Source organism: Python bivittatus, unplaced genomic scaffold (genome assembly GCF_059951505.1).
Source record: "Python bivittatus isolate LINGU-HERP-01145 unplaced genomic scaffold, Pbiv_v1 ctg000570_np1212, whole genome shotgun sequence".
Classification (NCBI taxonomy): Eukaryota; Metazoa; Chordata; class Lepidosauria; order Squamata; family Pythonidae; genus Python; species Python bivittatus.
The window spans coordinates 265,027-282,413 of record NW_028277097.1 but is presented as its reverse complement, the minus strand read 5'-3'; the positions used below and the strand labels follow the sequence as shown (position 1 = coordinate 282,413).

Genomic DNA, 17,387 nt, shown 5'->3' with positions numbered 1-17,387 from the left:
TACGTACTGTCTTCCCATGTCTCTGAAAATCTGGGTGCTCAGTACATAGTACTGCAGAGGAGCTGCACCAATTGCATGGAAAAGTCTTAAATACAAACAGATACATAGACTTACGAATTTTAAGAAAAATATAAATATATACAATTCCAGTTTTATAAAACCAGAATGACTTACTTTAAAAACATATATAACTTAGCAATAAAAATATGTTATCTGATTGTTTATAAAATACAAAAATAATAAATGCCATTGCTTCTCTCAAATAATAATTACAAACTTATTAAGAGATGAAAATCAGAGTTTCTGCATTTAGGTAACAACATGTATGACATTTTTTGCCAGCTGAGAAAAAAAAACAAAGGTTCAAGCTGATACCATTTTTGTAATGAATCATTTATAGGAATAATATCAGCATACTGTTGTAAACAGAAACTCACAAGTTTCAGACTTCATGTAAGAATATCAATCTTTATAGGCTGCAGTCTTATACACATTTCATTGGGAGTGAACCCCATTACATTTAGTGATACTTGCTTCTCAAAAAATAATGCAGAGGATCTGGTTGCAAATGTCGTAGTAACTGTACAGAAAAATAGCAATCCAGAACTGGGTCAATATATCATTAATTATTAAGAGTATAATTCACATTCCAATTCTCTAATCACAATCTCATTTAGAAATATGTCAGGTTTACCTTCACATACTTTAAGTGTGTTGACAATTACCACCTTTTCCTAGTGCACAATATGAATAGGAAGCAAAGGAGAATAATTTAAAATAATTCAGAGGATTTATTGTATAAAGGCCTTACAATTATGTTATGGTCACATTGAGTTTAACATACTGTATATTATGTAGCTTGTTCAGTATAGAGTTCTTCCTCATGCCCACCTGCCCTTGAGTTGGCAGAAAATTTTTCCAGTACAAAATGTGATGTCCCCATTAGTGATCCTTATCCTGCAACAAACACAGTGCCAACAGATGGGGCTCTCCTTACGAATAGGGCAGATTAAGTATAGAGATTAGAGAACTCCTCCAATTTAGTTCCCTTCCCTCCCATCAATCATCACCAGCCAGTGGAAGAACATCCGCCTGTCATTCTTCTTACATGAGCTGGGGAGGAGGCAAGTTTGGTCAGATATCTAGACTAGTAGATTTAGCTGTGTTTCAAAACTTGTAATCTTTCAGAACAGTGCTGTTTTGGAATAGTGCCACAGCGTCCAACCCGTGCTCCAAAGAAGCCCAGCTCTCATCTAATAATCAGGTTTCTTTGGGGCATGGCTTCAGAAGAATGGCTATTCCAGAAGAATGCTACCCCTCCCCTGCAACAGCCTGAACAACAGCTGACAAAGTCAGGGAGAGGTGCACTATGAAGCAGAACAGAGAGGGAGACCCCTTTCTCTCTCCCACTTCACAGTGCAGCGTGCTCTTCCTTTCCCATGGTTGGTCAGTCTGAGCTGGGGATTGGCTTGAAGACCTGGAAGGTACAAGTGGAAAGCCTGGTTCTAAGAACTGGGCTGTCCTGCTGCTCAGAGTAGAATGGTCCTGGAAAACTATGCCCAGAGCTGAAGAGGAGGGAGAATGCCCACCCCAGCCTAACATGCTAACAGTGCCAGGCTGATGCCACCATCTCAAGGGGGGTTCCTCTGATTGCCCCACCAACAGAATGGTCAGTGAGGTATGTTAGATTGTTTCTAGATCAAAAACTTCGCTGAGATGAGGAGGAAAATGCTATTTAATTCTGGAACATCTGATGACAGTGCTGCCTCAGGTATTGCCTGAGGATGATATGAAGGCAGCGTTATGAGGACACTGTGGAAAAAAGAGGTTGTCATGGCATGGTTATACTCCACTTAGATGCATGTGAAGAAAGTCTTATAGTAGCAGTACAGGTAGTCCTCAGTTAACAGTGGTAATTGGGACCGGGAACTCTGTCACTAAGCAATGCTGTCGTAAAATGCGATGTCATGTGACCATGCTACTTACAATGGCAGTTCCGGCAGTTCCAATTGTGGTCGTTAGGCAAATCCCATGCGGTTTTTAGGTGCAACGTCATGTGATCATCATTTGCGGCCTCTTGCCTGCTTCCCCATTGACTTTGCTTGTCAGAAGCTGGCAGTGAAGGTCACAAATGGGGATCACATGATTTCAGGATGCAGCAACTGTCATAATTGCAAGCTGGTTGCCAAGTGCCCAAATCATGATCACATGACCATGGGGATGCTGCGACAGCTGTAACTTTGAGAACCAGCCATAAGTCTCCTCATTCAGCGCCATCATAACTTTGAACAGTCACTGAATGAATTATCATTAACCGAGGACTACCTGTACTAAATACCACAGTTTCCCTGGTTTGTCATTTATTTATGCACACATTTGGTAGAAACATCGCTGTTAAAAATCGTATCAAGGAAATTCAGATGTATAAAAGTTCAAGGTTTTTTGTCTTAAGTGAATGAATTTAATCAGTTGTAGAGGAAAAATAAATGTTGTACTTTGTCCATCCATAATGACAAATAATTATTTGCTGGTATAAGAATGACCATTAGGCTCACACTTTTCCCTTCCCATATATTGGGAGAAACCATGTTATTTTAACCGTGGTAAGTTTAAAAAAAAGTTGAAATGGTCAAACTATGGCCTTTGGATATTGAGTTTCTGTAGAAGGAAAATCTTTCTTGTGATCAACTAGGGTATAAGTTTTACATGATCAGTAAGAGTATATATTTGTTACTTGCAGGTTACTGGTATTGGAATCGACAGCTCCGACAGGAGATATGTCTCGTCCTCATCACATAGCATCAGTTGTTCCAAACCGGTATCCCCGTTGGTTCACCCTGAGTCACATTGAATCTCAGCAGTGTGAGTTAGCATCAACTATGCTAACAGCAGCCAAAGGTACAATCCTGACATTTTAGTTGATTAAAATTTAGTTTATATTGGTTGATCAGCATAACATATTATGTGAATAATTCTCGGTTTGTCAGCTTCCCCCTTCCCTCCTCTTCTGTTGCAGCCCCAGAGAACTAGAAGGTTTCATATCTGTTTAACCACATTTTATCATGTTTCAGTCAGATAAGTGGTTCACCACATAGGGCAGCAAAACCATAGTTTATAAGTCATGACCTATGTAGTTGCCTTATTTCCTTAAACCAGGGTGAGTAGCTCCTGGCTTCAGCTTCCTCTCCCCAGATCACAGAGCTGAAAACAAGCGCCATGGTTTGCAGGGGTAAATGCAGGGGAAGAAATAAACTGGGCAGAAAGTTAAAGCAGAAGCTCCTAAGCAGAGGAAAAAGCTGTGAGGGTTTGCATAACGTCCAAGCCAGACCATATGTGTTTAAAATAAAAGGAACCTACTTTTTGACAGATTGGTTGTTTTAGAAATGTATAAGGCTGCCAAACTGTACAACAACTGTGGGTGGCATATGGTAAAAACAATCATAAAACACAATTTTAAAAAACCACCCAAATGCCAGAAGAAAAACAACCATTTAAAGACAATCAAAGCTGAAGCAAGGCATGTTTATAGGCATGTCAAAAGATCAATATGTTGAGGAAACCATTTCTCTCTTCTCCTTTCTACTGAAAAGCGGCACAGCTTATCAAAACAAGACTGCAGGGTTCTTGGTCAGTAAAAAGGTAACTCAGAATAGAAACTGCACTATCTTGGATGAGACTACTTTTCACTGGAAACTTCAGATTTGCAGTTTGGATGTATTCCTGACTTCAGCCCTAAATTATTTTTGGACACTCTTTTCACTGCACAAAGTCTGTTGTATCCTAAACGTGTTAGATCTTACTGTGGTAACACCTGCCTTAGTTACAATCCATTTTTGGAGTTTTGTAAAGCACTCTAAATGGGACTGCCTTAGAATAGTAGTTAAAAATTTCAGCTAGTCGAAACTAGTCAAACAATAGTCATTTGGATTATTGAACAAGGTTAGTTACAGGGTTACACGTCTCCAATTGTTTCATAGGCTATTAGCTGTTTTATTGGCCATCATTCAGTGCTGCTTATAATTAATAAATCACTTCACAACTTGGGTATGGACTATTAAAAAAAGAAAATCCATTCCATTATATGAGCCCACCCAGTTTTAATCTATCCAGGGAGACTTCTCTTGGACCTGCAACTATGAGAGTCACATATCCTGTCACATCTGATAGGAACACATGGAGAGTCTTCTGCATAGTTGCTTTTATGATTTGGAAGTCCTTCTAAGGGCAGTTTAGGCTAGCTTTCCTCTGCTATTCTGCCAAATAAAATGCATTGTATTCTTGGCATGTGTTTGGCCTTTAAGTCTGCTGATGTTGGTTTTAACTAAGTATACTTTTTTTAAAATTCATGTATCATTGTGTTGGTTATCTTACATTGTTCTTACCAAGGCTGTGCAAATCATTCAAAAGATACTTCAGAAAGCATGTATTTAGTCTGTGTTTTCAGTGATGGATCAATCATACCTCTTTATCATGTCAATGTTCTACCAATATATCCATCAAATAGAACTACTGACAATGCGTCTCTGGTAAACTAGGATTATACTGTGAACACCTTCAGGGATCACTTTCAGGGATATGGAAAATGGTATCCTTAAAACATGGAAGTTGTGTATTAGTTGGCCAAAATGAAAGCACTTCTCTCTGACTGAGGAGTTTGAGTATTCATCAGGCAACACTGCAACAGTATTTTACATAAATAAATGCAATCTACATTTGCTTACCATATTTGATACAAAAGCATAGCTGCCTTCCTTGATCAAACTGTTCCTTTCTCCTTATTATCATAAGACACAACTTAGCTGCCAGAAAATGTGCTTGCTAATCAGATGGGAGTAAAGCACAGAGTCCATGAACAAAGACCAAGTTAGTTTGTTGTAAATTGTTGTTTATTGGGGGAGCAACTGTGTTTTCCTAATACACTATCACCACTGTTAGTATAGTATAGTACTAGTATTTCCTGCACCTTCTGCAGTGAACTTTGCCAGCTGAGAAGGAATGGTAATATTACTCTTTCTCAGTCTGTGTATTAGGGTGGAAGAAGATTCCAACCAAAAGGATCAGATGTAGGAAATTCCCAAATGCTACTTTCATGCAGGGTAGAATGCATATGTTTGAATGCATAGATGATCAATCACAGAACCATAGTTAAAAGCAAACAGACTTTCTTCACATGTGGAAGATTTATATAGGTATGCGTTTAGAAACTGAAAATATAGATCTATATTAAGTTTTTACAGTACATCTATTTGCAAAGGTCATTTCCCTCTTTAAAAAAAATCTATTTCCTTTTTTTATTCATACACTTGCTTCACTCATTACTATTTTCATCTCCCTTTTGGAGACTGGATCCCACTAGCAGCACATAATGAGATATTTATCAGTGGTGCACCATATACAGTATCTCTGAAATAAGTACATACAATAAACATTACAGTATCTGTCAGCTTCACTTGTTTTCATGCCATAAAAGTAGCATTTACAGTTGTTTCATTTCATCTTGTTTTTGCTGTTCTTGCAGGTGATGTTCGAAGGCTTGAAACAGTGTTAGAATCTATTCAGAAAAATATTCACTCCTCATCACACATTTTCAAGCTTGCCCAAGATGCATTTAAAATAGCAACACTTATGGACAGTCTGCCAGATATTACCCTTCTGAAAGTCTCTCTGGAGCTGGGTCTTCAGGTATTTTTCCATAATGCAATCTTAATGCTGTAATTAGGGGAAACACACACACATACACATCCAGACCTGGTTTGCTATTACCTTCTTCCAGTATGTTTCAACTTCTCTACAACTGTAGGGTTTCCTGGTGCTGTCTAGTCCAAGTACTAGATAAGTCCAACACTGCTTACCTTTTGAGGCCAGTCAGAATTGGCTGATATTGCAGCAAGAGACCATAATTGCTTGGGTTAATCTTTGACATGCATTTATATATAGCTACTTTGGAACTGAAGTTGTCTTAACCTATGTGGGATCAGTAAGAAACTGCTTCTCTGCAGTATAATAAAATAGAGTTTAACACTAGGAATGAATATGATTCATTGGTCATCATTTCCCATTAGAGCAGTGTTTCTCAACCTCAGCAACTTTAAGATGCCAGCTGGAGAATTCTGGGAGTTGAAATCCACAGATCTTAAAGTTGCTGAGGTTGAGAAACACTGCATTGGAGGAATGGGAAAGTATTCTTTTCAACCTCTCAGTCTCCATACAACTGGCCTGTTCAGAGTTTGAGGGAGTGCAGGGGGAAGGTGGTCATGGATGGAGTTTTGCTGATGAACATGGTTCACTGGATCCCACCTTGTGGACATTCAGGTGACATACATAATATAGAGAACATAGATGCATAGCAATGGATATTATTAAATCTGTGTCTGTGTGTTTGTAATATCAGTTCACAAATAAGAGAACATTTTTAATACATTTACAGATATATCAGAATATGGAAAATATTCAGAAGCCATCCACCTAGCAGCCTTAAAAAACAGCATCTGGGAAGAACAAGCAAATTAGAACAATAATGTGTGATATAACAAAATTTAAGATTGACTGCTCTAGAGCATACTACCTTTTTGTGCAGGAGGTTCTGAGTCTTTCCCAATCTGGATGATCTAAAGCAATTAAAGCTATGATTGTGCTAGAGGGAAATGAATGTGAAGCTTTGTAGAATATCCCCATCTCATTCCTTTTAGAAACTGAATTGTAGTATTTGCCTTGATTCCACATAAGGAAATAACTAGAAAATGAGTACCAGGTAATATTAGAGGGCTCAAGCGAAAGAATAAAGTACAAAGAAGTACAAAAGTTAGGGGATTATTTCCTTCCCCTCATTTCTTTTGTATGCTGATGCTTGACATAAATACATTGGTTATGAATATAATTGTTTGCAGCCATTCTGGATAAATATTATGGCATAGTCACCACAGTGTGCTTGGCTACTCAAAACTAACATATTTTAAAACAACAAAAAAGTCTCAAGGAAGTATTCCCCTTTTTTTAATAGGTGATGCGCATGACATTGTCAACATTAAATTGGCGGCGGCGGGAGATGGTGAGGTGGTTGGTGACATGTGCAACAGAAGTAGGTATGTGATGCCACTGATCTCTGCAGAATCCTGATTTACTTTGTGTGGTAAACAATATAATCCCTTCTGACACACAAGAATTTGCATAGTATTTCCTCCTGGTTGCATTCACGCCATATAGATTTTCAGAGAAAACTGTAGCAGCTTTACATCGAACAACATGCTGTTTTGATGTTCTGACCTCTGTCCAGTAATGCCACCTAAATTGAGGGTACAAAATGGTAGCATTTTATACTGAAATTCAACCTAGCCTTTTTTTAGTATGTGAAGGACATTTCTCTAGTCCCTTTTCTATTTAGGATAGCCCAAATGGCCAGGAAGGCAGCTCACAGAGAATATAAAATGTTATCTACAGCGCATCTGTAGATACAAGGATAACTTATTTGCAATAATTTGTGTGAATGCAACACCTAAAACATACCATTTGGATTTGCTACAAGGACCCAGGGAATCAACACAGAAGAATTCATGAAATGTCTCTGCTGTTCTAATGAACAAGTGTTCCCAGGAATGGGCAGATTCTCAAAATAAATTTAATTTGAGAAAGGATGTGTTCTCTTGCATTCTTCGTAAACTTTGTTGGAGTTTCTAACTAGTCCAAACCTCTGAGCGTAGTATTAGTGTATCTAAAACTTACAGTTGCTTTTCTTGATATATTTAGAATTTGTTAATGACCATAATTGTTTAGACCCATCAACTGCCATAAACCCTAAATCAGTCCAGGTTTTGTTTCTACTTTTGCTAAATTGAATTACTGCTATCTGTGGCTGAAAATGATAGCTTGTTAGGATTTCATTTTCTCCTTTCTAAGATTTACCTTTCCTAATCTTCATATCAGAGGAGGCATATCTGGTGATTTAATAGTATCCTTGTCTTGGCTAGGATAATTAAAGCTTAGATTGTATTCTGGATACTAGAAAGAAAAAAAAAATGTTTTGCTCGGTTCACTATTTGCAAGCAAATTGCTTTTTTGGTTCTGTAGTACATTTGTGTTGTGTGTGTGTCACTTCCATAAGGAAGCTGTAATGTAACGCAAAGATCACCTTTGAGACGTAAGTAAGTTTATAAACGAGAGTGTGTTTGTTTATGTAAATGAAGGCAAAGCATTACGTGAAGCAGGGGAAAGGTGTACATGTGTATGCAGGCGCATAGTACAGCAGGGCCCAGATGAGTAAAATGAGGACCTCTGGGTGTGGTTAGCTGAGCACACAGATGTGTGCAAATTATTTCAAGCAATAATGAGGCACTCAAGCTGCCTGTAAGCTTCAATTTATAGGCCCCATCAGTCACTGTTTGCCCTCGCAAGAACAACAAAAGGGCCCTAAAAAAACCTGCTCCTTTCAAACAGGGAAGCTGGCTGGGACTATGGACGAAGGTATTTCGCTCAGGATGCCCATTTCTGTTTTCCTGTTGGGGTTATATTCGGTGCACTATAGACATGTTCTGCTTAATTTGGGGGATGGGATGATGTAAAAGGATGTCAGTTCCTTGGGGAGTGTATCAGATGCTAGGACTTGTTTGTAGAAAAGGCATGGTGTGCAGTGCTAGATTGAGAGTTTGTTATCATCTCGAGTTTTTTATCTGTAATTCACAACATCTACATGAAGCCTTAAACTTAAAGTGGAGTATAGGCTAAAGTAGCAACATGCAATGTCACCCATAGACTATGACAAATCAAGTTGGGGCCGAGGCTATAAACTGCTCTTTTTCTATTGATGGCAGACAGGGAAAGAGCTACCAGATCTGCTAAAGAATTCAATCTTTCACATGTTGGGGTTTGAACAGAAGGGGAAATCTGGTTACTTTTGAGGTTGCTGGATTATTTAAATTATTTTTAAAATTATTACGCCACCTTCAAAATCACGTTTTCTCAGGACGGCACATGGAAATCACCTGATAAAAATTTGGACAGTTAAAATACACAGAAAAACACTTCACAATCCATAGAAACAACACAAAGCAATGTAATGGGGTAAAATAAATAATAGATTGATATAAGCTACCCAGTATAAACAAGTGAGACCAATAGTAAAGCACTTAAGGGACAAAATGCATAACATTAAAACAATAAAAACAGCAGTAGATAGGTACTATCTAAGCATCAGCATATAAATTGATTAAAATGCCTGGCAGAATAAATGTATCCTTGCCCGCCACCAAGAACACTAAAAAATCAGTAGTAGGCATGCTCATCAGGTAGAGTATTCCAAAGTAGGTGATGTGAAGGAATGTAGACCTGGCCTCAGAAATGGGGAAGGAATAAGTGAGCTGTTAAGGGGGGGATTCCAGAAAAGAAGTCCTGAGAAAGAAGAAAGGGTAAGAAAGAAACTCAAAGTAACTCCACCTTGATTTTCTTTGGTATAAGAGGAGTTAGATATAAACTCTGTCAGGCTTTCAAGATTCTGTTATTCTACCCCACAACATAGAAACCATTCCTGGAATTTCTGCCATGCCTGTTATTTGACCTTGCCTATCTAGAAGGGCTGACAGGAGGCTATCGCTGAAAGAACTCATTACTGTGTAGCCATTTTCTGCACCTCAGCATGGCAGTAAGGCCTCTGGAGATGAACTTAAGGAATGCTTAGGAAGATACAGGAAGAGGTATTCCTTTGGGGACTGTGGCTTTACAGATGAATGCCAGCTCCCTGTATTGGGAGCAGAGATTTAAATTTAATGGATTTATAAGGCTGCCAACTCAAACAATGTGACTCTAAGCAGCATACAACAACAAAAAACAACCCAAAAATAGTCACGTAACATTAAAAAACCCAACCCAACATATATAAAATAATGACCGAACACAATAATTAATCAAAAGGGGACTCCACTCAAGTGGACCCAAACACCTTGGGGAAAAAGCAGGCCTTAATGGCTTTTCTAAAGGCAAGCAGAGTTGGGACCTGTTGTATATCAGGTGTGTGTGTGTGCGTATGTATGTATGTATGTATGGACTGTTCCAGAGCACAGGGGCAGCCACTGAAAATACACACTTCCTAGATCCTATAAGATGGCAAAGTTTAACAGAGGGAACCTGGAGCATACCTTCTATATGAGAGCATGTGGGGTGGGCAACTGTTCTTGGGAGAAGATGGTCCTGCACATAACCCAGTCTGTGTCATGTAGGGCTTTAAAGGGCATAACCAGCACCTTGAATCTCACATAGAAGCTTATTGAGAGCCAGTGCACTCATGGGGTAGCAGTGACACGGGCTTAACAAGCTGTGCCCATAACTACCCACACCACTCCATTCTGGACTAACTGAAGCTTCTGGGTTGTCTTCAAAGGCAGCCCCATGTAGAGCACATTGCAATAGCCCAACTGGGAGATGACTAAAGCAAGACTGCCCATGAGCATGGCCTCCTGGTCCAGGAATGAGCGCAACTGACACACAAGATGCAGTTTGGCAAAAGCCCCCTGGCCACAGCTGTCATCTGCTCGTTGAGCAGGAGCTGTGAGTCCAGGAGGACTCCCAGATTGCTTACAAGTCTGAATGGGGCAGTGCCATCCCATTCAAAACCAAAGATGGAAGCACTCCAGTTCCTGGACCCATAACCCATAATCTGAGCCACAACCTGTTCTTCCCCATCCAGATCCTCAGAGCCTCTAGCTGTGACACTGGGACAAGATCTTGAGAGGTTCACTTGGACATCCAGGTACAAAGATGTATAACTGGATGTCATCTGCATATTAGTGATACCTCACCCCATACCAACAGATGAGATTGATGTGGCTTCATGTAGATATTGAAAAGGAGGAGGAAGGGGGTAAAATCCTTGAGGCACCCCATGAAGTAGGGGTCTAGGGCTTAACCACTCCCCTTCCACTAAAACCAATGGAACTGGCCTTGGAGGAAGGAAGAGAACCACTGCAAAACAATGTCCCTCACACCTAGCACCCTCCACCAATCCAGAAGGATACCATGATCTATGGTATCAAAAGCCATCAAGAGATCCAGGATGGATGACAAGTGCAACCAAAGCCATCTCAGTACAATACTCTGGTCTGAATCCCAACTGGAAGGGTCTACATAATCTGCTTCCTCCTGGATCCTCTGAAGGTATACTGACACATGTCCCATCAAGATCCATTCATATGTACCCAGGCTGTGTGTATTTCACACTGAAAATACAGTTCACCATCAAGCAATCAAGTGTTTTGACCTGCATAAACCATGCAAAAATACCTACAATCCTGCTTCTGTATTCCAAGGATTAATAAAGAGTCAAGGCTTGTCTGTGAGAAATAGACATAACAATGGAATGGAGGGTGTGGGATGGGGGAAAGGGGGCTGGGGAGATAGCAAAGAGAAAAACAAACTGCCAGAAGTTACACACTTCAGCTTTGAGCCTGATTTATGCCTTCCATTGATCAGCATGCAGGGATATGCAAAACAGGTTGTTCAAACTATACCAGAAGTGTTTCATGCTTGAAACAGACCCTTTTCAAGCCAAACATACCTGTTTCCAACTCATAGCTGTGTCAAGGAAACATCTGCAGAATGATCAAAACAATTCTTTCAAACATGAAACTTTTTGCACTCCCCTATTAGCATGGGGGGAAAAAAGCAAACTGTCTAATTTTGTTTTTCAACAGTATAAAATGAAAATTGCAGGAAAATTGTGAAAGGAAATGAATGATGATGAAAATTATTATCACAGGAATAGGTGAATGGGTTTTGGAGCAAGGCACCTTTGAGTTCTGATTTTTAAGTGTATGTTCCTTTGTTGTTTTAAGCAGAATTAGACCATAATTGCAGGTGTCGCCATGGGGATAAAACCCTCCAGACATAGGTTGTGAAGTTTTATGCAATGGGAGTCTTTACAGAATTATTTCAGGTGTGTCTATCCATTAAGGCAACAGAGGGCAGCTAAGCTGTCGGGAGATGAGCAGAGGGTGGGAGAGATGGCAAGTCTACCAGATGCCATAGCATGTTGGAGAGAGCTGTGCAGTGCATCAAAGATAGTGCTATTGGCCCTGTGCTATAGAGGGTGTATCTGCTGCTGCAGGTGTCAGAAGCAATTGCTGGGTGAACCGCTTCCTGTTATTAACAGGTAGTTTTGTTGCTCCCATTGTTTCCCTCCCTGCGCTAATCAGACTGGCTTTTTATAGAGAAAGGAAAACGATGTTGTTTATTTTGCCGGTGGGCAGCATCTGTGTCTCTGCAGCACTAAAAAGTGCCAAATCACTCTCAAAGTTTTCCATTCAGGTTAGTTTGTGGGATTCTGCTTTGGTTCAGACAGCCACAGATTTGATAGAAATGGCCTATTTCAACTTGTTACTTGATTTTGAGTGGTCCTGTGGATTTTTAATGAAGCTAGTTGGGTTTGCCAGCATATTCTAAAAGGACCTTTGTGAAAAAAGAGGATATTTCCATTTTAGAGAAGAAATATAAGATTCCCTGGATGCGGAATTCAGTTGTTTATGCAGGGCACACTGCGTTTTCAAAATGCAGGTCCTATTGGAAGCTTCTGTAAGTAGTTCTCCGAGGTTTCTGGCCCTTCGTTCAGTTTTTCATTTGGGTCACTCTTAGTGACAAATCTTTTTCTGTGTCTTACAGGTGTGTATGCACTGGATAGCATCATGCAAAGCTGGTTTACACTTTTCACTCCAACTGAAGCTACTAGTATTGTTGCTACCACAGTAATGTCCAACAGCACCATAGTCCGCTTGCATCTAGACTGCCATCAGCAGGAGAAACTGGCTGGCAGTGCTAGGACGCTTGCTCTACAGTGTGCCATGAAGGATCCTCAGAACTGTGCCCTCTCTGCACTGACCTTATGTGAAAAGGATCATATAGCTTTTGAAACTGCTTACCAAATTGTTCTTGATGCTGCTGCAACTGGCATGAGCTATACGCAGCTTTTCACTATAGCACGATACATGGAACATCGTGGTTACCCTGTGCGGGCCTACAAACTGGCCACGTTGGCCATGACACATCTCAACCTGAGTTACAATCAGGATACGCACCCTGCCATCAATGATGTTTTGTGGGCTTGTGCACTCAGCCACTCCCTTGGAAAAAACGAATTGGCGGCTATAATACCTCTAGTGGTCAAAAGTGTCAAATGCGCCACAGTGCTGTCAGACATCTTACGCAGATGCACTTTGACCACTCCTGGAATGGTGGGACTTCATGGAAGGAGGAACTCTGGTAAGCTCATGTCCTTGGACAAAGCCCCATTAAGGCAACTCCTAGATGCCACAATCGGAGCGTATATTAACACAACACACTCTCGGCTCACGCACATCAGTCCACGGCATTACAGTGAGTTTATAGAATTCCTGAGTAAGGCCCGTGAGACTTTTTTAATGGCTCATGATGGACACATTCAGTTTACCCAGTTCATTGACAACCTAAAACAAATCTACAAAGGCAAAAAGAAACTGATGATGTTGGTTCGCGAACGATTTGGTTGACAAAAAGGAAAAAAGTGTGAATGGATGGGGATGGGGGTGGGAGGGCAATACATTTTTACTTGAGCCTGCCTTTGTATCCTTTTTAACTTAAAACAGAGCCACACCGGTATTATATGTGTATAGTTATATACTAAGTTTGCAAAACTAAAATGTCACATTGTGAAAGTGTGTGTGTGTTTTTCCCCCTTTCCTTTTCTGTTTTGTATGAGAGATTGAGAGGCTTAAAAGAAAAGTTTGGTTTACACTGAGTCTATGTTGTCAAGTGGCAAAAGTCCACCACACTCTCCCGTTCTTTCTGTCTACATTCACAGCCTCAAAACAAAAAGAGAGAGAGAGAGAGAAAGAGAGAAAGAAAGAAAGAAAAAAAAATATATTGCAATGGCTTTAAAAAAAAAAAACCAAACAAAACCACCTCCATCCTGTGATAAGTACCTCGAATGGCTCCAGCTTTACTCTTTTGTAACTCATCCTGACATTTCAGCTTATTTAAATGAACCAACCACCCAAATAACTAATAGTTTGAAAGGCTGACCCACGTGGCTTTGCAGTGCTTGTTCATCCAGAAGCATGGCACACACAACGCTTGTGCATGTGGAAACTTAGCGACTGTCAACATACATTCTCAGGGATTTATCTGAAAAAAAAATAAAATAAAATTAAAGAATGAGAGCATTTATTGTACTGTATATATATATATTATAGTATATGTCCGAATATTGAAAAATATAACGTTAACTAATTTATTTAAAAAAAAATCTATAATGCGAAATACTTGAAGCTGCAGTAGCTTGGTTTTAAACAAAAACAAGGAAACATATTAAAAAAGACTCAAGTGCGCCTAGCTTCAGGGGATGGCTCAGGTGATGAACTGAATATGCTGGGCATCTGTGCAGAGCCACCTTTTGGATTGCATTCTTGGATGGAAATTAGGGGGAAATTATACGTATATATATATATATTTATACAGATGCGTGTATGCATATGTATATGTATACACACTTGTGCACTTGTAACAGGCACTCTAGTAAAGAGGGGACAACACAGCCAGAGCAGCAAGCCTTAGCATTAAGAATACAGTATGCCAGATTTGGGGTTTGTGCCTCCTAGCCTAGAAAACTTAACATCCTTTTTTTCACATCATAGGCTGGCTACGGATAATAATGGGCCACACTGTTACCGCTTGTAAACTTAGCAGTGTGCATGCAAATTAAATTGGATCCCAGTCCCCTGAAACGCCTGGCTATTTTGTTGGAGCTATTTCTTTAACCACTTCTTGTAAAGTAAATTACAGAAGCTGCAGTACAGTGAAAATGGCCTTAGCATCTAGCCAGTTGTTGCAAGCGCCTGGCATCCCGTGTGATTTGTGTGCGCTGCCCTTCCGTCATCGGCGGTAGCCGTGTAGTACATACTTGTCTGTAGCTACCTGCAGTGTTTTCCAAATACATTACGCCTTTGCAGTAGCTAATGAGCTAATCTTATTCTGCATACGTATTTGACTTTGTGCAGGACAGAAAGTTATGTTGGTATGACTGTTCTACTTTTCAGTTAGTTTTTTTTAAAAACAAAGTATTTTTATTTCCTCTAGAATTACTTCAGAAGAAAGCAGCCTTCTATCTTGCCTTGTCTTAATGCTTTAAAATAACCAAACTGGAGATCTAACTACCAAACTGTTCATTATATTATTATTACCAATTTTGGTTACAGTATAGTGTCTTTTACTTTAGCTGATGGTTCTGTATCTTTGTGCATTTAAAACATTTTTTTAACGTTTTGGTGCAAAAGTTGTCCCGTGTCTCCTGTTCTTTTCCCTAGAGAACATGCTAGAGGTATGTTTGTAGATTTTTTTTGTTTTGTTTTGTTAGAGGGAAAAAATGTTCCATGCTCTCCATTTTATTTATTATACTAGGAAAAAAAAGGTTGTACTTCCTCACCCATGTAAACATCCTCATGAAGTTGAAAGTAATTAAGATTTGATACACTGATATCGATTTATTTATGTAACTAAATCACTGTTTTATAAACTTGTTAATGATCAACAATTCTTTTGTTTTGATTAAAATTAGTTTTTTGAAAGTTGATTTTAGACTCCTTTATGTGTCTGTCGCTTGTGAATGGATACTGAAAACATTTCTCGGAATAGACACTTTATTTTTCCTAGCTCTGCATGACACAATGGATCACAAACTAGTAACATGCATTTTGGCGTAGTATGTTGTATGAACTTTGTGTGGTTTATTTTGACTCTGTCATGGAAAGCCAGAAAAATGACCTGTGTAAACCATGGTTACATAAACTGTTGATAAACATAACTTGTGAGCACAGCCTTTATCTCCAATGAAATATTTCAGGATTATTAGGAAAGCAATCTTGACTCCTCCAAAAGCACTTGAATTGAGTTGAAATGCTAAAATTGTCATTAAACCAAAATCCAAAGCATAGAGTTGACTGAGACAAGGAGAAATTGCCAAAGAGCCCAGTTTTAACTTTGCACCATTTGTGGCCACCAAGTAAATAAATTGTTATAGCCTGTCAATTCAGCACACGTGCACACACACAGACTTCTATGATGCTAGCATAGGGCTATAGGATAGAAACCAGATTTTACCTGAATCATGGTTTCTGCATGCTGCTCATGCACTGCACATATGAGAACTTCACAAATGCTCTAGAATTTGTTTTTGAGGATAATCCATTCATTTACTGGTGTCCTGCAAAATCTGTACTGGACAAGCACAAGATCCATGATTCTAGAGTTGTTTGCAGGCAGTACTTTACACATACACCTTTTTATTCAAATACACATTCATTTGGTATTATCTAATCAGCCCAAACATGTAGAGGTAAATATAAAAGCAAATACAGTAGAAAAATATTAGCCAGTTTGGTCTAGTAGTAGGCATCAGGCTGCAAACTAGGAGACTGAGTTCTAGTCCCACCTTAGGCACAAAGCCAACTGGGTGACTTGTCTACGTGGTCACCAGGAGTCAACCCTGATTCAAAGGCAGAAAAAAGAAAAAATACTAACAGTACAATCCAAGGTACAGCTTCTATGTATTGTCGAAGGCTTTCACGGCTGGAATACGATGGCTGGTATGGGTCTTCCGGGCTGTGTGGCCGTGTTCTGGAAGTTTTGTTTCCTAGCGTTTTGCCAGCATCTGTGACCGGCATCTTCAGAGGGCAGGAGCACCCGGCTGGGCACAGAAAGAACTGCTCCTGTCTGTGGTCCTGCCCTCTGAAGATACCGGTCACAGATGCTGGCGAAACATTAGGAAACAAAACTTCCAGAACATGGCCACACAGCCTGGAAGACCCACACCAGCTACAGCTTCTTTATTTAAAAGTAAGCATTGTATCAATACAACTTCATAATTTTTTGAACACACTATGATACAGTTAAGTATTAAAACACAGGGTCTTATGCTGAAGATCTAGAATCAAAACTCTTGGTTCCATTATCACTGCATGTAAACCTCAAATACTCATCAGTTGCTATATCTCTTAAAGAAACAGTTAATGACATTGAATGTGTGTGGCTTTTTTCTATGTACTGTATGTTTGTGATCAAGAAAACGAGACTGAGTTGTATTTCATGGAGTGGGAAACAGCCATCTGTTATTCCAAATTTAATTTTGTGAAGTTTTGTGCACATACAAATTCCACCCAGATTTCCCCACTTCAGTTGATAAGGTAAATCTGCTTATGATTAAAATGACGAGAGATGCAGCAATGTGCTAAAAACTTCCATTGTTCACCTGCATACTTCTGTATATGGGAACAGAGAATTCTTTATTAAAAAGAATAAAATTCACTGATTTTCTGCCAATTAACTACCAATAGTCTTGTAAATCTTTGGAGGGGTTTAGATTGCCAAATGTTTTGTGATAA

The 17,387-nt window shown here is 39.5% G+C and overlaps 1 protein-coding gene across 1 annotated transcript in view; it reads left to right on the top strand.

The window, feature by feature from the left end:
- Window positions 1-16,618, top strand: part of ZSWIM6 (zinc finger SWIM-type containing 6) — a 102,089-nt gene extending 85,471 nt beyond the window's left edge. The window contains exons 11-14 of the mRNA XM_088152733.1: window positions 2,741-2,898; window positions 5,519-5,682; window positions 7,001-7,082; window positions 12,640-16,618. Coding sequence (XP_088008859.1) covers window positions 2,741-2,898; window positions 5,519-5,682; window positions 7,001-7,082; window positions 12,640-13,502 — 1,267 coding nt within the window. The 3' untranslated portion in view covers window positions 13,503-16,618. The remainder of the gene's footprint in view (window positions 1-2,740; window positions 2,899-5,518; window positions 5,683-7,000; window positions 7,083-12,639) is intronic.
- The last annotated feature ends 769 nt before the right edge of the window (window positions 16,619-17,387 follow it).